General features: G+C 42.6%; 1 protein-coding gene across 1 annotated transcript in view; it reads right to left on the reverse strand.

The window, feature by feature from the left end:
• Positions 1–21593, reverse strand: part of tmtc3 (transmembrane O-mannosyltransferase targeting cadherins 3) — a 117407-nt gene extending 95814 nt beyond the window's left edge. Inside the window, exons 1-3 of the mRNA XM_024380079.2 lie at positions 21322–21593; positions 20454–20667; positions 5692–5910 (exon numbers count right to left, since the gene is read on the reverse strand). Coding sequence (XP_024235847.1) covers positions 5692–5910; positions 20454–20642 — 408 coding nt within the window. The 5' untranslated portion in view covers positions 20643–20667; positions 21322–21593. The remainder of the gene's footprint in view (positions 1–5691; positions 5911–20453; positions 20668–21321) is intronic.
• Positions 21594–21663: the final 70 nt, after the last annotated feature.

Consider the following 21663-nt stretch of genomic DNA (forward strand, 5'->3'; position numbering starts at 1 on the left):
GTTAAATTGGATTCAAGTCCGAGCTCCAGCTGGGCCACTCAAGCACACTCCAAGACTTGTCCTGAAGCCGCTCCTAAGTTGTCTTGTCTGTGTGCTTCGGGTCGTTGTGAACCTTCGCCCCCAGAGCGCTCTGGGCAGGTTTTCATCAAGGATCTCACGGTACTTTACTCCGTTCATCTTTTCCTCGATCCTAACTAGTCTCCCTCTGCCGCTGAAAAACATCCCCACAGCATGGTGTTGTCGCCACCATGCTTCACCGTAGGGATGGTGCCAGGTTTCCTCTAGACATGACGCTTGGCATTCAGGGCAAAGTTCAATCTTGGTTTCATCAGACCACAGATTCTTGTTTCTCATAGTCAGAGTACTTTAGGTGCCTTTTGGCAAGCGGGCTGTCATGTGCCTTTTACTGAGGAGTGGCTTCCGTCTGGCCATTCTACCATAAAGACCTGATTGTCGGGGGGCTGAAGAGTTGGGAGAACCATCTCCACAGAGGAACTCTGGAGCTCTGTCAGAGTGACCATCGGGTTCGTAGTCACCTCTCTGACCAAGGCACTTCTTCTCCAATTGCTCTGTTTGGCCAGGTGGCCAGCTCTAGAAAGTGCCTTGGTGGTCCCAAACTTCTATTTAAGAATGATGAAGGCCACTGTGTTCTTGGGGATATTTTAATGCTGCAGAAATTGTTTGGTACCCTTCCCCAGATCTGTGCCTCGACACAATCCTGTCTCTGAGCTCTACGGACAAATCCTTCGAACCATAACTTGGTTTTTGCTCTGACATGCACTGTCAACTGTAGGACCTTATATTTATTTAAGCTTTATTTAACTTGGCAAGTCATTTAAGAACAAATTCTTATTTACAATGATGGCCTACCGTCATTATATAGACAGGTGTGTGCATTTCCAAATCATGTCCAATCAATTGAATTTACCACAGGTGGACTAATGTTGTAGAAACATCTCAAGGATGATCAATGGAACAGAACAAAGGGTCTGAATACTTATGTAAATAAGGTATCCCTTTATTTGTTAATATATTTGCAAACATTTCTAAAAACCTCTTTCGGCTTTGTCATTATGGGGTATTGTTTGTGGATTAATGAGGGAAAATGTTAATTTAATCTATTTTAGAATAAGGCTACGTAACAAAAATGTGGATAAAGTCAAGGGGTCTGAAAACTTTCTGAATGCACTATATAGTAAAATAAATTCTGCAGTAGCGGTTTTCAAAGTATTTCTGCCATTTTGTTTCATAGTTGATCAATTAAATCGCACAAAATCAAAGAACAAATCCTATATAGCCAACCCACCTCATGCTGCAACACTCCCTGGCTGAGGGTTTTGTGGTCTTGAAGAACTAAGTGAAAGAAAGATTTTTAGAAGCGCTGCGGACAGACATAAAAGTTGGCATAATTTACTTGAAACTAAAGTCTGAAGTGAGACTTTGTCCTTGTGGTCCTGGGCAATTTATGCTGAAGCTAAATAGAAAACAGCTATTTCAAAGATTTTACGGAGTTACACATCATGAGGAAATCAGTCAATTGAAATAAATTAGGCCCTAATCTATGGATTTCACATGACTGGGAATACAGATACGCATCAGTTGGTCATCGATACAGTACCTTAAAATAAAATGGGCCTCAGGATCTCGTAACGATATTTCTGTGCATTCAAATTTCCATCGATAAACTGCAATTGTGTTAGTTGTCCGTAGCTTATGCCTGCCCATACTATAACCCCACCGCCACCACGGGGCACTCTGTTCACCCGTTGACATCAGCAAACCTCTCGCCCACACGACCTCATACACGTTGTCTGCAGTTGTGAGGCTGGTTGGATGTACTGACAAGTTCTCTAAAACGTTGTTTATGGTAGAGAAAGGAACATTTAGATCCCTGGCAACATCTCCGGTGGACATTCCTGCAGTCAGCATACCAACTGCACGCTCCCTCAACTGTGACATAGTGTGTGACAAAACTTCACATTTGAGAGTGGCCCTTTTATTGTCCCTAGCACAAGGTGCACCTGCGTAATGATCATGCTCTTTAATAAATCCTCTTATGGCTGCGATCCCCGTACAGGGATCAACATCAGGGAAAATTTCAGAGTGACAACTAAAAATACAACATCGTAACATTAAACATTCTTGAAAATGCAAGTGTCTTACATCCATCAAAAGATTAGGATTTTGGTACAGACAGTTTTTACACATTCACATCTGAAGGTAAAATGATGACTTACATTCTGATATCTTGCTCTTATTTCTCTTCCCGAGGGTCCCAGTGATCAAATGAAGTGCCATTTTCTTTGATAAAATCCATTTTTATACCCTAAATCGAAACATTTTGTAACCCATTTGTGCCGTGAATTCCATCTATCAATTTTTTACAGAGCATTCGACATAATTACACACGGTAAACAATTGTTTATCTAGTCATGGTTGGTTTCAGTGCATTCCTCTGGATGTTTGCAACACAGCCAAACATCATTGTTTTTTTTGCGGGGAGTATTGACCGAAGTGAACTGATTTGAAGACAACGAGCAATGACTACCTTGCACACCAATAATTTTAGCGAAGCTTTGTTGATTGACTGTATTTCTGCCCAATGACCACTGATCTTCTTTAAATCTAGCTGGGTAGATAGCCAATGAGCTGAGGTAAACGCCAGTATGTAATGGTTTTGGGTTGGACCACCATTCCTTGTTTGTAAATGCACGCGTAACGAACTCCATTCTCGCCTTGACTATCAGAGGAGTTGCTGTGACGCTTGTTTCGCGCAGCAGTATTTCGGAAAGTTGTATTTTTAATGATTTCATTGAAGACATCATGGCAAATAAATCAGGAAAAGCAAAGTCAAAGTCTAAAGTGAAAGTGAAAACAGATTTTTTGTTTGAGGAATCTTTGAGTGTTATGATTCAAACAGGAACTGAGGAGCTGTTTCTGCAAGGACAGGACGTACTTCTGGACGGGTAAGTGCTAATGCCGTTTTATGAAATGTATACACTGCTCAAAAAAATAAAGGGAACACTTAACACAATGTAACTAAAATAACACATCCTAGATCTGAATGAATGAAATATTCTTATTAAATACTGTTTTCTTTACATAGTTGAATGTGCTGACAACAAAATCACACAAAAATTATCAATGGAAATCAAATTTATCAACCCATGGAGGTCTGGATTTGGAGTCACACTTAAAATTAAAGTGGAAAACCACACTACAGGCTGATCCAACTTTGATGTAATGTCCTTAAAACAAGTCAAAATGAGGCACAGTAGTATGTGGGGCCTCCACGTTCATGTATGACCTCCCTACAACACCTGTGCATGCTCCTGATGAGGTGGTGGATTGTCTCCTGAGGGATCTCTCACAGACCTGGACTAAAGCATCCGCCAACTCCTGGACAGTCTGTGGTGCAATGTGGCGTTGGTGGATGGAGCGAGACATGATGTCCCAGATGTGCTCAATTGGATTCAGGTCTGGGGAACGGGCGGGCCAGTCCATAGCATCAATGCCTTCCTCTTGCAGGAACTGCTGACACACTCCAGCCATATGAGGTCTAGCATTGTCTTGCATTAGGAGGAACCCAGGGCCAACTGCACCAGCATATGGTCTCACAAGGGGTCTAAGGATCTCATCTTGGTACCTAATGGCAGTCAGGCTACCTCTGGCGAGCACATGGAGGGCTGTGCGGCCCCCCCAAAGAAATGCCACCCCACACCATGACTGACCCACCGCCAAACCGGTCATGCTGGAGGATGTTGCAGGCAGCAGAACATTCTCCACGGCGCCTCCAGACTGTCACATGTGCTCAGTGTGAACCTGCTTTCATCTGTAAGAGTACAGGGCGCCAGTGGCGAATTTGCCAATCTTGGTGTTCTCTGGCAAATGCCAAACATCCTGCACGGTGTTGGGCTTTAAGCTCAACACCCACCTGTGGACGTCGGGCCCTCATACCACCCTCATGGAGTCTGTTTCTGACCGTTTGAGCAGACATATGCACATTTGTGGCCTGCTGGAGGTCATTTTGCAGGGCTCTGGCAGTGCTCCTCCTTGCACAAAGGTGGAGGTAGCGGTCCTGCTGCTGGGTTGTTGCCCTCCTACGGCCTCCTCCACGTCTCCTGATGTACTGGCCTGTCTCCTGGTAGCGCCTCCATGCTCTGGACACTACTCTGACAGACACAGCAAACCTTCTTGCCACATCTCGCATTGATGTGCCATCCTGGATGAGCTGCACTACCTGAGCCACTTGTGTGGGTTGTAGACTCCATCTCATGCTACCACTAGAGTGAAAGCACCGCCAGCATTCAAAAGTGACCAAAACATCAGCCAGGAAGCATAGGAACTGAGAAGTGGTCTGTGGTTATCACCTGCAGAACCACTCCTTTATTGGGGGTGTCTTGCTAATTGCCTATAATTTCCACCTGTTGTCTATTCCATTTGCACAACAGCATGTGAAATTTATTGTCAATCAGTGTTGCTTCCTAAGTGGACAGTTTGATTTCACAGAAGTGTGATTGACTTGGAGTTACATTGTGTCGTTTAAGTGTTCCCTTTATTTTTTTGAGCAGTGTATATTAGCCTGTGTGTGTTTATGCAACTTTCAAAATGATTCCACCAATCTTATAAACCTCAGGGTGACAAACTACCACAAAAGTGTCTTTTGAACACTCAAATATATGGGCACAGCAGAGCCTCAGAGTAGGGAATTAGAGCGACTACCATACTCCAGGGAAACAAGATCCCGGACGAGCCCCATTTTTGTTATATTCTCCAGCAAGAAAATCAAAAACAAAGGAGTCACTGACTGTTTTAAGAGAGGTTCTGAAAGACACATGAGGGTGTCCACTGAAAGCAACAAAAACTGGAACTTAAAAGACACCAACTAAATTTGCACAAGAAGTGGCAAACAAAAAACACACACCAAATTTAAAAACTGAAAAAAAAAAAAAGTGGAGCGAAATGAAAAACAGGGACGATCAGATCAAGGATTGTTTTAGAACTCAAATAGGGACCGACAACTAAAGGTGTTCACCCTCCCTCCACATCTCGCCAGACAACTGGAGCACTCGCCAGACAACTGGAGCACTCGCCAGACAACTGGAGCACTCGCCAGACAACTGGAGCACTCGCCAGACAACTGGAGCGCCTTCTGACTAACGAGATGACAAACCAGCACAGGTGTAAAACATACTGACACCAATCGGTGCGCCTAACGTGTTAATGTCCAACCTTGAAATATAAATGGAAAAACCAAGGCCTGTAACTTCTACCCAGTCACACATTTATACTGACTCTACACACAATAATTTACGCTGTTACTACTTTGTTTATCATATATCCTAGCCTAGTCACCTTATCCCTCTACATATAGTATTTACCTCTCACTCCAGGGTCTTTGCACATTGTAAATATGGTATTGGAACTGACCCTGTATATAGCTTCTTATTTTCCTTATTTCCTATTTCTTGTGTGATTTGTTCTACCTTGATATTTTTTGTGCTTCGCATTGGTATTGATTACTGCATTTTGGGGTTTGGAGCTGGCAACAAAGGCATTTGACTGTACTTGTGCATGTGACATTAAAATTAAGATTATCCTAGATCTGTGCCAACAGTTGACCAGACTTCCAGCCTTTGTGTGGACGGGGTGAACAGCAGAGTTAATCTGATCCTAGAACAACAGACTTACGGCCTCTGTGTGGATGGGGTGGACAGCGAACAGCAGGGCCGCAACCAGGCTGGAGGTCTTGTCCAAGAACAGACGGCAGAACCTCAGGAAAAGCACACACACCACAGAATGCAGCCCTACGTTGAGCAGGTGGTAGGATGCAGAACTCAGCTCACTGAAGAGATAGTTCAGACGGAAGGTGAGCACTGTCAGGGGCCGGTAGGATTTGTGGCTCCGCTCCTGTAATGAGACAAAGATATGACAGGGAGTTATTAGCTTCAAATGCATAAAGACTGATTGAGGATAGTTGAGACATCAATTCAAAACAATTTTAGCATTAGATACAAGTCAACCCTGCTGTCAACTACAAACTACTTTTCACTCTAGGAATGTAGTTCTGGTACCAGGTTCTGTCAGTGTCTAAGAAGAGATTAATTGACTAATCTTGAACATAGTATAGCAATTGGTTGTTAAAACCACCTTAAGCCAACATAGGTATAGAGGATGGTAATTAGAGCTAGAGAAAGCTCACACCACTTGTGGGTGTGATATGCTGTAACGGACTTGTTGAACATCTTGTTCCTAAATACAATACTTCAGGTTTGTGTACCAACACTAAGGGTACCACGTGACGGCACTTTGTGGCACACTTGTGCTACCTAGGGAATAACGGTCAGGAAAATAGGGCTGTAGTGAATATAGGTGATTTTGTAGGAACTTGAAGTTCAACTCCTGACAATTGTTATGATGCGAAAAATCATAATCAGCAATATTGACAGCCATTGAATAATTGACCATAAAACGTATTTGAAATTCTCTCAGCTCAAATTTAACTAATTCCTTTTCACTTGTTCAAATGCATTTTTTGCTTGGGGAGCATAAACAAAGTATGACATGGTGCATGCAGAAGAGAACAGACTGCCCCCTCTGAAGTCAAAGATGTTCAAGGCCGACCTCGGTACTGCAGGCATTGTTAGCAGAAAACAGAATAGGCCACTAAAGTGAATAGAGAAATGTCAATCTTCGTGTAAATAAAAAACATTTGCAAAGACAATCATGGTACCAATAATTGGGTCAAATAGACCAGATGTATGTCCTTGAAACGATTATTTTAAAATCGCAACCTGAAGAAGTTAAGGATAATTTAGTTGTTAACGGCAGCTTGCCGTAACCAGGTCGGCCTTAAATTGCGCTACTCAATGAGGGTGAAGAACAGCGCAAGGCTGCAAAGTTACTTCCTGTAATAGCTCAAACTGCACATGCTATATGTCTTTAGCGTCAAAGCTGAGTCAAAATACAGAACAGTATGAAGATGCTTCTCAAATAGAAATCAAGCTTGTAGGTGATGCCACAACGTTGTCTAGCTAAGCTCATGCGCAGAAACCAATGATGTACATGAACCCTAACGCTATGTATATTAAGCCACCGGACGGCCAAATTGGCAATCTCCAGTAGGAGAGGTCCTCCCTAGGAATTCTACAGCATTTCAAATAAATGTTTCAAGGACAGAATTACATGTATTTAAGTACTTTTCTGCTGTAGTGGGGACAGTAACATTAGTAATCACAAAAAAACATATCTATACATACAGTTGAAGTCGGAAGTTTACATACACTTAGGTTGGAGTCATTAAAACTTGTTTTTCAACCACTCCACAAATTTCTTGTTAACAAACTATAGTTTTGGCAAGTCGGTTAGGACATCTACTTTGTGCATGTGACAAGTCATTTTTCCAACAGTTTACAGACAGATCACAATTCCAGTGGGTCAGAAGTTTACATACACTAAGTTGACTGTGCCTTTAAACAGCTTGGAAAATTCTGTCACTGCTTTAGAAGCTTCTGATAGGCTAATTGACATCATTTGAGTCAATTGGAGGTGTACCTGTGGATGTATTTCAAGGCCTACCATCCAACTCAGTGCCTCTTTGCTTGACATCATGGGAAAATCAAAAGAAATCAGCCAAGACCTCAGAAAATAAATTGTAGACCTCAACAAGTCTGGTTCGTCCTTGGGAGCAATTTCCAAACACCTGAAGGTACCGCGTTCATCTGTACAAACAATAGTACACAAGTATAAACACCATGGGACCACGCAGCCGTCATACCGCTCAGGAAGGAGACGTGTTCTGTCTCCTAGAGATGAACGTACTTTGGTTCAAATCAATCACAGAACAGCAGCAAAGGACCTTGTGAAGATGCTGGAGGAAACAGGTACAAAAGTACCTACATACACAGTAAAACAAGCCCTATATTGACATAACCTGAAAGGCCGCTCAGCAAGGAAGAAGCCACTGCTCCAAAATCACCATAAAAAAAGCCAGACTACGGTTTGCAACTGCTCATGGGGACAAAGATTGTACTTTTTGGAGAAATGTCCCCTGGTCTGACAAAACAAAAATAGAACCGTTTGGCCATAACAACCTTTGTTATGTTTGGAGTAAAAAGGAGGAGGCTTGCAAACCAAAGAACACCATCCCAACCGTGAAGCACAGGGGTGATAGAATCATGTTGTTGGGGTGCTTTGCTGCAGCAGGGACTGGTGCACTTCACAAAATAGATGGCTTCATGAGGCAGAAAAATTGTGGATATATTGAAGCCAACATCAAGACATCAGTCAGGAAGTTAAAGCTTGGTTGCAAATGGGTCTTCCAAATGGACAATGACCCCAAGCATACTTCCAAAGTTGTGGCAAAATGGCTTAAGGACAACAAAGTCAAGGTATTGGAGTGGCCATCACAAAGCCCTGACCTCAATCCTATAGAAACTGTGTGCAGAGCTGAAAAAGCGTGTGCAAGCAAGGAGGCCTACAAACCTGACTCAGTTACACCAACTCTTGTCAGAGGAATGGGCCAAAATTCACCAAACGTTTTGTGGGAAGCTTGTGGAAGGCTCCCCAAAACATTTGACCCACGTTTAAATTGTTTAAGGCAATGCTACCAACTCTGTCAGAGGAATGGGCCAAAATTCTAATTGAGTGCATGTAAACTTCTGACCCACTGGGAATGTGATGAAAGAAATAAAAGCTGAATACAATGCTGTGATAAAGTATTTTCCCCCTTCCTGATTTCTTATTTTTTTGCACATTTGTCAAACTTAAATGTTTCAGATCAAACCAATTTTAATATTACACAAAGATAACTGCATTTTGTGTTTACTTGGGTTAAGTGATCATTTTATTTATTCGGGGGAAAAAACTATCCGAACCTTGATGGCCCTGTGTGACAAAGTAATTGCCCCCCCTTGTTAAATCATGAATTTGGAAAGCGGAGTTCAATTTCACTAGCCACACCCAGGCCTGATTACTGCCAGACCTGTTGAATCAAGAAATCAATTAAATAGAACCCGGCCAAAAGCTCTCAAAGCAAGACATCATGCCGCAATCCAAAGAAATTCAGGAACAGATGAGAAACAAAGTAATTGACATCTATCAGTCTGGAAAGGGTTACAAAGCCATTTCTAAAGCTTTGGGAATCCAGCGAACCACGGTGAGAGCCATTATCCACAAATGGAGAAAATTTGGAACAGTGGTGAACCTTCCCAGGAGTGGCCGGCCTACCAAAATTACCCCGAGAGCGCAGTGACGACTCATCCAAGAGGTCACAAAAGAACCCACGACAACATCTAAAGAACTGCAGGCCTCACTTGCCTCAGTTAAGGTCCGTGTTCATGACTCAACTATAAGAAAGAGACAGGGCAAAAATGGTATCCATGGCAGAGTTCCAAGGCGAAAAACACAGCTGACCAAAAAGAACAAAGGCTTGTCTCACTTTTGGCAAAAAACATCTTAATGATCCAAGACTTTTGGGAAAATATTCTGTGGACTGACGAGACAAAAGTTGAACTTTTTGGAAGTTGTGCATATGGCTTAAAAGTAACACAGCATTTCAGAAAAAGCTCATCATACCAACAGTCAAATATGGTGGTGGTAGTAGTGTGATGGTCTGGGGCTACTTTGCTGCTTCAGGACTTGGATGACTTGGAAAATCTTCGAATGTGGCTGAATTAAAACAATTCTGCAAAGACGAGTGCCAAAATTCCTCCACAGCGATGTGAAAGACTCATTGCCAGTTATCACAAACACTTGACTGCAGTTGTTGCTGCTGAGTGTGTCACAACCAGTTATTAGGTTTAGGGGGCAATTACTTTATCACAAAGGGCCATGAAGGTTCGGCTAGCTTTTTTCCCTTAATAAATAAAATCCTCACTTAACCCAAGTAAACAAGATGCAGTTATCTTTAAATTTGTCTGATCTGAAACATTTAAGTGTGACAAATGTGCAAAAAAAATAAGGAATCAGGAAGGGGGAAAATAATGACAGTGCTGTGAAAAAGTCTACTACTTTTCTGACATTTCACATTCTTAAAATGAAGTGGTGATCCTAACTCAGTTAAGACAAGGACTTTTTCCTAAGGTTAAATGTCAGGAATTGTGAAAAACTGAGTTTAAATGTATTTGGCTAAGGCATATGTAAACTTCCGACGCAAAACTGTATGTATGTATGTGTGTGTATCAGTTTTTCACAATTCCAAGCTCAGTATACATACATATATACATACATATATATATATATAATAATATATATATATATATACATACATACATATATACATACATATATATAATAATATATATATATATATACACATACATATATACATACATATATATATAATAATATATATATACATACATATATACATATACACACACACACACACACACATACTCAGCAAAAAAATTAACTGTCAACTGCATTTATTTTCAGCAAGCTTAACATGTGTAAATATGTGTACGAACATATGATTCAACAACAGACAAACTGAACAAGTTCCACATACATGTGACTAACAGAAATGGAATAATGTGTCCCTGAACAAAGAGTGGGGGGTCAAAATCTAAAGTAACAGTCAGTATCTGGTGTGGCCACCAGCTGCATTAAGTACTGCAGTGCATTTCCTCTTCATGGACTGAACCAGATTTGCCAGTTCTTGCTGTGAGATGTTACCCCACTCTTCCACCAAGGCAACTGCAAGTTCCTGGACATTTCTGGGGAAAATGGCACTCACCCTTCGATTCAACAGGTCCCAGACGTGCTCAATGGGATTGAGATCCGGGCTCTTCGCTGGCCAAGGCAGAACACTGACATTCTGTCTTGCAGGATTTCATGCACAGAACGAGCAGCATGGCTGGTGGCACTGTCATGCTGGAGGGTCATGTCAGGATGAGCCTGCAGGAAGGGTACCACATGAGGGAGAAGGAGGTCTTCCCTGTAACGCACAGCGTTGAGATTTACCTGCAATGACAACAAGCTCAGTCCGATGATGCTGTGACACACCGCCCCAGACCATGACGGACCCTCCACCTCGATCACACCCCAGAGTACAGGCCTCGGTGTAACGCTCATTCCTTTGACGATAAACACGAATCCGACCATCACCCCGGGTGAGACAAAACCGTGACTCGTCAGTTGAAGAGCACTTTTTGCCAGTCCTGTCTGGTCCAGCGACGGCGGGTTTGTGCCCGTAGGCGACGTTGTTGCCGGTGATGTCTGGTGATGACCTGCCTTACAACAGGCCTACAAGCTCTCAGTCCAGCCTCGCTCAGCCTACTGCGGACAGTCGGAGCACTGATCTAGGGATTGTGCGTTCCTGGTGTAACTCGGGCAGTTTTTGTTGCTATCCTGTACCTGTCCCGCAGGTGTGATGCTTGGATGTACCGATCCTGTGCAGGTGTTGATACGTGGTCTTCCAGTGTGATGACGATCAGCTGTCCATCCTGTCTCCCCGTAACGCTGTCTTAGGTGTCTCACAGTACAGACTTTGCAATTTATTGCCCTGGCCACATCTGCAGTCCTCATGCAGGTTCACACAGATGAGCAGGGACCCTGGGCATCTTTCTTTTGGTGTTTTTCAGAGTCAGTAGAAAGGCCTCTTTAGTGTCTGTAAGCTGTTAGTGTCTTAACGACCATTCCACAGGTGCATGTTCATTAATTGTTTATGGTTCATTGAACAAGCATGGGAAACCGTGTTTAAGCCCTTTACAATGAAGAAGTCTGAAGTTTTTTGGATTTTTACAAATAAACTTTGAAAGACTGGGTCCTGAAAAAGGGACGTTTCTTTTTTTGCTGAGATAAAGATATATACACATACATACACACACACTACCAGTCACAAGTTGACACACCTACTCATTCCAAGGTTTTTATTTATTTTCACTAGTTTCTACACTATAGAATAAAGACATAAAACCTATGAAATAGTAAGCAAAGAAAGTGTTAAATCAAAATAAAATAAAATATTTGATTCTTCAAAGTATCCACCCTTTGCCTTGAGAGCTTTACACACTTGGCATTCGCTCAACCAGCTTAATAAGGTAGTCAACTAGATTGCCTTTCAATTAACAGGTGTGCCTTGTTAAAAGTTAAAAAGGAAGGAAAGAAATTCCACTAATGCGTTGGAGCCAATCAGTTGTGTTGTGACAAGGTAGGGGTGGTACACAGAAGATAGCCCTATTTGGTAAAAGACCAAGTCCATATTATGGTAAGAACAGCTCAAATAAGCAAAGCAAAAAAACAGTCCATCATTACTTTAAGACATGAAGGTCAGTCAATGCAGACCATTTCAAGTACTTCAAAAGATTCAAGTGCAGTTGCAAAAACCATCAAGCTCTATGTTGAAACTGGCTCTCATGAGGACCACCGCCACAGAAATGAAAGACCTCATAGGTACCTCTGATGCAGAGGATAAGTTCATTAGAGTTACCAGCCTCAGAAATTGCAGCCCAAATAACTGCTTCAGAGTTCAAAGAACCGACACATCTCAACATCAACTGTTCAGAGGAGACTGCGTGAATAGGCCTTCATAGTCGAATTGCTGCAAAGAAACCAATACTAAAGGACACCAATAAGAAGGAGACTTGCTTGGGCAAAGAAACACGAGAAATGGACATTAGACCAGTGGACATCTGTCGTTTGGACTGATGAGTAAGAATGAGATTTTTGATTCCAACTGCTGTGTCTTTGTGAGACGCAGGGCAGGTGAACTGAAGATCTCTGCATGTGTGGTTCCCACTGTGAAGCATGGAGGGGGTGTGACGGTGCTTTGCTGGTAACATTGTCAGTTATATATTTAGAATTCACCCTTAACCAGCATGGCTTACCACAGCATTCTGCAGCAATACGCCATCCCATCAGGTTTGCACTTAGTGGGACTATCATTTTTTTTTTTCATCAGGACAATGACCCAACACACCTCCAGGCTGTTTAAGGACAATTTGACCAAGGAGAGTGACAAAGTGCTGCATCAGATGGCCTGGCCTCCACGGTCACTGAACCCAATTGAGATGGTTTGGGATGAGTTGGACCGTAGAGTGAAGGAAAAGCAGCCAACAAGTGCTCAGCATTTGTGGGAACTCCAAGACCATTGGAAAAGCATTCAAGGTGAAGCTGGTTAAGAGAATGCCAAGAGTGTGGAAAGCTGTGATCAAGGCAAAGGGTGGCTACGTTGAAACTCACATTTATTTTGATTTGTTTAACAATTTTTGGTTACTACATGATTTCATGTGTGATTTCATAGTTTGATTGTCTTCACTAGTATTCTACAATATAGAAAATAGTCAAAAATAAAGAAAAACCTTGAATAAGTACTGTCACAACTCCAACACCATCATTAAGCTGGTCGATGTCACAACAGTGGCAGGCCTTATCACAGACAACGATAAGACAGGCTATAGGGAGGAGGTCATAGACCTGGCAGCGTGGTGCCAGGACAACAACCTCTCCCTCAACATGATCAAGTCAAAGGAGATGATTGTGGACTGCAGGAAAAGGAGGACCGAGCAAACCCCCATTCTCATCGACAAGGCTATAGCGGAGCAGGATGAGAGCTTCAAGTTCCTTGGTGTCCACACCAACAAACTGTCATGGTCTAAACACGCCAAGATAGTCCTGAAGAGGGCAGGACAAAGCCTATTCCCCCCTAACCACCCCAAACCCCGGCCAACAGCTCCGCACCTACTTGCCCGAGCCTCCTCAGCTTCTCCCAAATCCAGATAGCAGATGTTCTGAAAGAGCTGCAAAACCTGGACCCCTACAAATCAGCTGGGTTAGACAATCTGGACCCACTCTTTCTGAAACTATCTGCCACCATTGTTGCAACCCCTATTACCAGTCTGTTCAACCGCTCTTTCATATCGTCTGAGATCCCTTATGACCGCTGCCGCGGTCATCCCCCTCCTCAAAGGGGGTGACACTAGACCAAAACTGTTATAGACCTAAATCCATCCTGCCCTGCCTTTCTACAGTCTCCGAAAGCCAAGTTAATAAACGGATCACTGACAATTACGAATCCCACCGTACCTTCTCTGCTGTGCAATCCGGTCTCCGAGCTGGTCACGAGTGCACCTCAGCCACGCTGAAGGTACTAAACAATATCATAACCGCCATCGATAAAAGACAGAACTCTTCAGCAGTCTTCATCGACCTGGCCAAGGCTTTCGACTCTGTCAAACACCGTATTCTTTCGGCAGACTCAATAGCCTTGGTTTCTCAAATGACTGCCTCGCCTGGTTCACCAACTACTTCGCAGACAGATCAGTGTGTCAAATCGGAGGGCCTGTTGTCCGGACCTCTGGCAACACTCCTTCCGTGGCCTCCAACTGCTCTTAAACATTAGTAAAACCAAATGCATGCTCTTCAACCGTTCGCTGCCCGCACCCAACTAGCATCACTACTCTGGACGGATCTGACCTAGAATACGTGGACAACTACAAATACCTAGGTGTCTGGCTAGACTGTAAACTCTCCTTCCAGACTCATATCAAATATCTTCAATCCAAAATCAAATCTAGAATCAGTTTTCTATTTCGCAACAAAGCCTCCTTCACTCACGCCGCCAAACTTACCCTAGTAAAACTGACCATCCTACCGATCCTCGACTTGAGCGATGTCATCTACAAAATAGATTACAATACTCTACTCAGCAAATTGGATGGAGTCTATCACAGTGCCATCCATTTTGTTACTAAAGTCCCTTATACCACCCACCACTGCGACCTGTATGCTCTAGTCGGCTGGCCCTTGCAACATATTCGTAGCCAGACCCACTGGCTCCAGGTCATGTATAAGTTTATGCTAGGTAAAGCTTTGCCTTACCTCAGCTCACAATTACACCCACCCGTAGCACGCACTCCAGCAGGTGTATCTCACTGGTCATCCCCAAAGCCAGCACCTGCTTTGGCTGCCTTTCCTTCTAGCAGTGACTGGAACGAATTGCAAAAATCGCTGAAGCTGGAGACTTACATTTCCTCCACTAACTTTAAACATCAGCTATCTCAGCAGCTAACCGATCGCTGCCACTGTATATAGTCCATCTGTAAATAGCCCACCCAATCTACCTACAGTGGGGCAAAAAAAGTATTTAGTCAGCCACCAATTGTGCAAGTTCTCCCACTTAAAAAGATGAGGCCTGTAATTTTCATCATAGGTACACTTCAACTATGACAGACAAAATGAGGGGAAAAAAATCCAGAAAATCACATTGTAGGATTTTTTATGAATTTGCAAATTATGGTGGAAAATAAGTATTTGGTCAATAACAAAAGTTTCTCAATACTTTGTTATATACCCTTTGTTGGCAATGACAGAGGTCAAACGTTTTCTGTAAGTCTTCACAAGGTTTTCACACACTGTTGCTGGTATTTTGGCCCATTCCTCCACGCAGATCTCCTCTAGAGCAGTGATGTTTTGGGGCTGTTGCTGGGCAACACGGACTTTCAACTCCCTCCAAAGATTTTCTATGGGGTTGAGATCTGGAGACTGGCTAGGCCACTCCAGGACCTTGAAATGCTTCTTACGAAGCCACTCCTTCATTGCCCGCGCGGTGTGTTTGGGATCATTGTCATGCTGAAAGACCCAGCCACGTTTATCTTCAATGCCCTTGCTGATGGAAGGAGGTTTTCGCTCAAAATCTCACGATACATGGCCCCATTCATTCTTTCCTTTACACGGATCAGAAGTCCTGGTCCCTTTGCAGAAAAACAGCCCCAAAGCATGATGTTTCCACCCCCATGCTTCACAGTAGGTATGGTGTTCTTTGGATGCAACTCAGCATTCTTTGTCTTCCAAACACAACAAGTTGAGTTTTTACCAAAAAGTTATATTTTGGTTTCATCTGACCATATGACATTCTCCCAATCTTCATCTGGATCATCCAAATGCTCTCTAGCAAACTTCAGACGGGCCTGGACATGTACTGGCTCAAGCAGGGGGACACGTCTGGCACTGCAGGATTTGAGTCCCTGGCGGCGTATTGTGTTACTGATGGTAGGCTTTGTTACTTTGGTCCCAGCTCTCTGCAGGTCATTCACTAGGTCCCCCCGTGTGGTTCTGGGATTTTTGCTCACCGTTCTTGTGATCATTTTGACCCCACGGGGTGAGATCTTGCATGGAGCCCCAGATCGAGGGAGATTATCAGTGGTCTTGTATGTCTTCCATTTCCTAATAATTGCTCCCACAGTTGATTTCTTCAAACCAAGCTGCTTACCTATTGCAGATTCACTCTTCCCAGCCTGGTGCAGGTCTACAATTTTGTTTCTGGTGTCCTTTGACAGCTCTTTGGTCTTGGCCATAGTGGAGTTTGGAGTGTGACTGAGGTTGTGGACAGGTGTCTTTTATATTGATAACAAGTTCAAACAGGTGTCATTAATACAGGTAATGAGTGGAGGACAGAGGAGCCTCTTAAAGAAGTTTACAGGTCTGTGAGAGCCAGAAATCTTGCTTGTTTGTAGGTGACCAAATACTTATTTTCCACCATAATTTGCAAATAAATTCATAAAAAATCCTACAATGTGATTTTATGGATTTTTTTCCCCCTCATTTTGTCTGTCATAGTTGAAGTGTACCTATGATGAAAATAACAGGCTTCTCATCTTTTTAAGTGGGAGAACTTGCAATTGGTGGCTGACTAAATACTTTTTTTGCCCCACTGTACCTTACTCACATAGTTTTATGAACTTTTCTGCTCTTTTGCACACCAGTATAGCTACTTGCACATCATCATCTGCTCATCTATCGCTCCAGTGTTAATTTGCTAAATTGTAATTACTTCGCTAATATGGCCTTACCTCATGCCATTTGCACACACTGTATATAGACTTTCTTTTTTCTATTTTGTTATTGACTGTACGCTTGTTTATTCCATGTGTACTCTGTCGCTTTGCTTTATCTTGGCCAGGTCGCAGTTGTTCTCAACTAGCTTACCTGGTTAAATAAAGGTGAAAAAATGTATTTTTTTAATTCAGGAGACTAAAAAGATTTGGCATGGATCCTCAAATAATGAAACAGCTGCACCATCGAGAGCATCCTGACTGGTTGCATCACTTTCTGGTATGGCAACTGCTTGGCCTGTGACCGCAAGGCACTCCAGAGGGCATACGATCATTCACATCACTGGGGCCAAGCTTTCTGCCATCCAGTACCTCTATACCAGGCAGTGTCAGAGGAAGGCCCCAAAAATGGTTTAAGACTCCAGCCAAGGACTGTTCTCTCTGCTACCGCACAGCAAGCAGTACCGGAGCGCCAAGTCTAGCTCCAAAAGGATTCTAAACAGCTTCTACCCCCAAGCCACAAGACTCCTGAACATCTAATCAAAAGGCCACCCGGACTATTTTCCTTGCCCCCACCCCCTCCCTCTTTTCCACTGCTGCTACTCTCTTATTATCTATGCATAGTCACTTTAATAACTCAACATATACATATTACCTTGACTAACTGGTGCCCCCGCACATTGACTCTGGACCGGTACCCCCTGTACATAGCCTCACTATTGTTATCTTACTGCTGCTCTTTAATGGTTAAAGGCTTGTAAGTAAGCAATTCACTGTAAGGTCTATACCGGTTGTATTCGGCACGTGACGAAAAACATTTTTTTTGATTTGAGTAGGTGTTCTAAAACTTTTGACCGGTAGAGAGAGTGAGAGACCGGTACCGTTCAAAAGTTTGGGGTCACTTAGAAATGTCCTATTTTTTAAGAAAAGCACTTTTTTCTCCATTAAAATAACAATGTATCAGAAATACAGTGTAGATAGACATTGTTAATGTTGTAAATGACTACTGTAGCTGGAAACAGCAGATTTTTTATGGAAAATCTACATAGGCATACAGATGCCCATTATCAGCAACCATCAGTCCTGTGTTCCAATGGCACATTGTGTTAACCTTTTAAATGATCAACTTGGATTAGCTAATTGATCATTAGAAAACCCTTTTGCAATTACGTTAGCACAGCTGAAAACTGTTGTTCTAATTAAATAAGCAATAAAACTGGCATTCTTTAGACTAGTTGAGAATCCGGAGCATTAGCATTTGTGGGTTCGATTACAGGCTCAAATTGGCCAGAAACAAAGACCATCCCTCTGAAACTTCTCAGTCTATTCTTGTTCTGAGAAATGGCTATTCCATGCGAGAAATTGCCAAGAAACTTAAGATTTTGTACAACGCAAAACTCCAATTGGCCACTCCAATACCTTGACTTTGTTGTCCTTCAACTTTGAAAAAGTTTCAACTTTCAAAAAAGCTTCAACTTTGGAAGTATGCTTGGGGTTTAACTTCCTTACTGATGTCTTGAGATGCTTCAATAATCCACATAATTTTCCTTCCTCATGTTGCCATCATTTTGTGAAGAGCACCAGTCCCTCCTGCAGCAAAGCACCCCCACAACATGATGCTGCCACCCCCGTGCTTCACGGTTGGGATGGTGTTCTTCGGCTTGCAAGCCTCCCCCTTTTTCCTCCAAACATAATGATGGTCATTATGGCCAAACAGATCTATTTTTGTTTCATCAGACCAGAGGACATGTCTCCAAAAAGTACAATCTTTGTCCCCATGTGCAGTTGCAAACCGTAGTCTGGCTTTTTTATGGCGGTTTTGGAGCAGTGGCTTCTTCCTTGCTGAGCGGCCTTTCAGGTTATGTCAATATAGGACTCGTTTTACTGTGTATATAGGTACTTTTGTACCCGTTTCCTCCAGCATCTTCACAATGTCCTTTGCTGTTGTTCTGTGATTGATTTGCACTTTTCACACCAAAGTACATTCATCTCTAGGAGACAGAATGTGTCTCCTTCCTAAGCGATATGACGGCTACGTGGTCCCATGGTGTTTATACTCGCATACTATTGTTTGTACAGATGAACGCAGTACCTTCAGTCATTTGGAAATTGCTCCCAAGGATGAACCTGACTTGGAGGTCTACAATTTATTTTCTGAGGTCTTGGCAGATTTCTTTAGATTTTCCTATGATGTCAAGCAAAGAGGCACTGAGTTTGAAGGTAGGCCTTGAAATACATTCACATGGACACCTCCAATTGACTGAAATGATGTCAATTAGCCAATCAGAAGCTTCTAAAGCAATTACAATTTTCTGGAGTTTTCCAAACTGTTTAAAAGCACAGTAAACTTAGTTTATGTAAACTTCTGACCCACTGGAATTGTGATAGTGAATTATAAGTGAAATAATCTCTCTGTAAACAAGTGTTGGAAATATTACTTGTGTCATGCACAAAGTAGGATGTCCTAACCGACTTGCCAAAACTATAGTTTGTTAACAAGACATTTGTGGAGTGGTCGAAAAACGAGTATTAATGACTCCAGCCTAAGTGTATGTAAACTTACGACTTCGATGTATATATACACACACACACACTTTTAAAAAATCATAGATGGAAACATTATCGGGTCTAATGGTAATCAGTGTCACTTTCACAAAGTTGGAGTAATAACACGTTCAACTAGTCGTGAAGAGGGCACGACAAAAGGATTTGGAATGGGTCCCCAGATCCTCAAAAACATTCTACAGCTGCACCGTTGAGCCCATCCTGACTGGTTGCATCACTGCCTGGTATGGTAATGGCTTGGCTTCCAACCGCAAGGCACTCCAGAGGGTAGTGCGTATGGCCATTCAAATCACTGAGGCTAAGCTTCCTGCCATCCAGGACATCTATACCAGGCTGTGTCAGAGCAAAGCCCTAAAAATGGTCAAAGACTTCAGCCACCCTAGTCAAGGACTGTTCTCTCTGCTACTTCATGGCAAGCGGTACCGGAACGCCAAGTCTAGGACCAAAAGGCTCCTTAACAGCTTCTACCCCCAAACCATAAGACTGCTGAACAATTACTCAAAAATGCCACCGGACTATTTACATTGACGACCCCCCCAATTTGTTTTGTACACTGCTGCTACTCACTGTTTATTATCTATGCAGTCAGTTCACCCCTACCTACATGTACAAATTACCTCAACTAACCTGTACCTCGCACAGTGACTCAGTACCGGTAGCCCTTGTTTATAGCCTCGTTACTGTTATTTTATTGTGTTACTTTAGTTTATTTGGTAAATATTTTCTTAACTCTTCTTGAACTGCACTCTTGGTTAAGGGCTTGTAAGCATTTCACGTTAAGGTTTACACTTCTTGTATTCGGTGTATGTGACAAATAAAGTTATATTGATTTGCTTTAAGAGCGGCTTGAATCTAGGTTGTGCCCTTAGTTGTTTATTTTCTAAATCTACAGAAGAATGTTTCGCTTCTCTCATTGACGTCTCAAACCCCGGCCTCTTCTGCTTGGCAAGCTTTCTCAAAAGTCTTGCGATGTTGAACCTTTGGGTGTAGAAATTCTTCACATAGTAATGAATGGTGTAACATAGTCGGTGGCTTTGTCCATTCATATATATACAGTCATTGGTCACATGATATGTCATGGGTAATCTAGTGCACCAGACAGATTCAAATCACCTCAACCATGGGCGTGCCCCAGAAGTCATTGAGGAAGAGGTTGCGGAGAGGGGTGGCAGGCCGAAGGTCCTTGTTGTCCAGGATGGCTGAGACATCATCGAACACAAAGCCGCAGGACAGGCTGTTCCAGTAGCAACCCACCACCAGTCCAGTCAAAAGCAAGATCTCCATCCACGACACGACAGCCATTGCTGACCAACGGCTTCATTGATCACTGTGATAGAGGAAGTAAGAGCAGGACAGAAGAGATCAGACTAGAGGATTTCTTTGTTCATTATCACATTATGGTTCACACATACAATGTGTCCAGCCCAGATTTGCTAGGATGCCAATGACACAGCCTGGTGACAAGAGACTGGCATCACAACAATGTATGCCTTCTAGTAAACTCTGATTCATGTTCCCATTCAAAGCAGACAGAATCGATTAATACTAACGATGACCAGGGAGATCATATTAAAACTTGAAAGGCTACAATGTAGTGTGCTAGCTCTAGTCCCTGGCATTAGTTAGCTTAGTTCCTCACTAGTTAGCTAAGCTATCCATCGAGAACACGATTCGATTGGAATCATGCCGTTTCAGTCATGTTAGTTATACATGTTACATTTAACATCGATAAACGTCAAACATTATCATGTAGCTAGACAGTAATTGCGACGAATTAGACGCAAAACAACTACTAACGTTAGCTAGGACCGTAGGTCTTTCTACGCCTGCTAGTTCTACGCCGGTTAAACTCGGTAAAATGTTTGAATATCTAGCATTTGACCTATCTCGTTTACAAACTACTGGTAAAAATTGCTTACATTTCCTAAAATGTTATGTTCAATAACAATGTTAGAATTAGTGTGAAAATACAAAAACATACGTGAATTAAAGTATTTTATCGGCCATTGACATTCTAATGTGGCATACGCTAACAACTAGGAACATAAAAACTCCCAAAAAGGCTTGCAATAAATCCCAAAACATTTCCGGGGCAAAGTTGAAAAAAAAAAGTGACATTGATTTCTGAAACAGCCGTGACTATAATGTTGTTGTCACACATCGAATGACACTATACAAATATAAAAAATAAAGTGAAGAATACAATGTATTTTCTATAAAACTTGAAACGTGTTTTAAAGAGGACGGAACGCGCTTTGGCTCGCTGAATAGCTTTTGCAGCAGTGACACGACGTTATCAGCCGTAAAGTTGTAGGTTGTACGA

This window comes from Oncorhynchus tshawytscha, linkage group LG19 (genome assembly GCF_018296145.1).
Source record: "Oncorhynchus tshawytscha isolate Ot180627B linkage group LG19, Otsh_v2.0, whole genome shotgun sequence".
Taxonomy (NCBI): domain Eukaryota; kingdom Metazoa; phylum Chordata; class Actinopteri; order Salmoniformes; family Salmonidae; genus Oncorhynchus; species Oncorhynchus tshawytscha.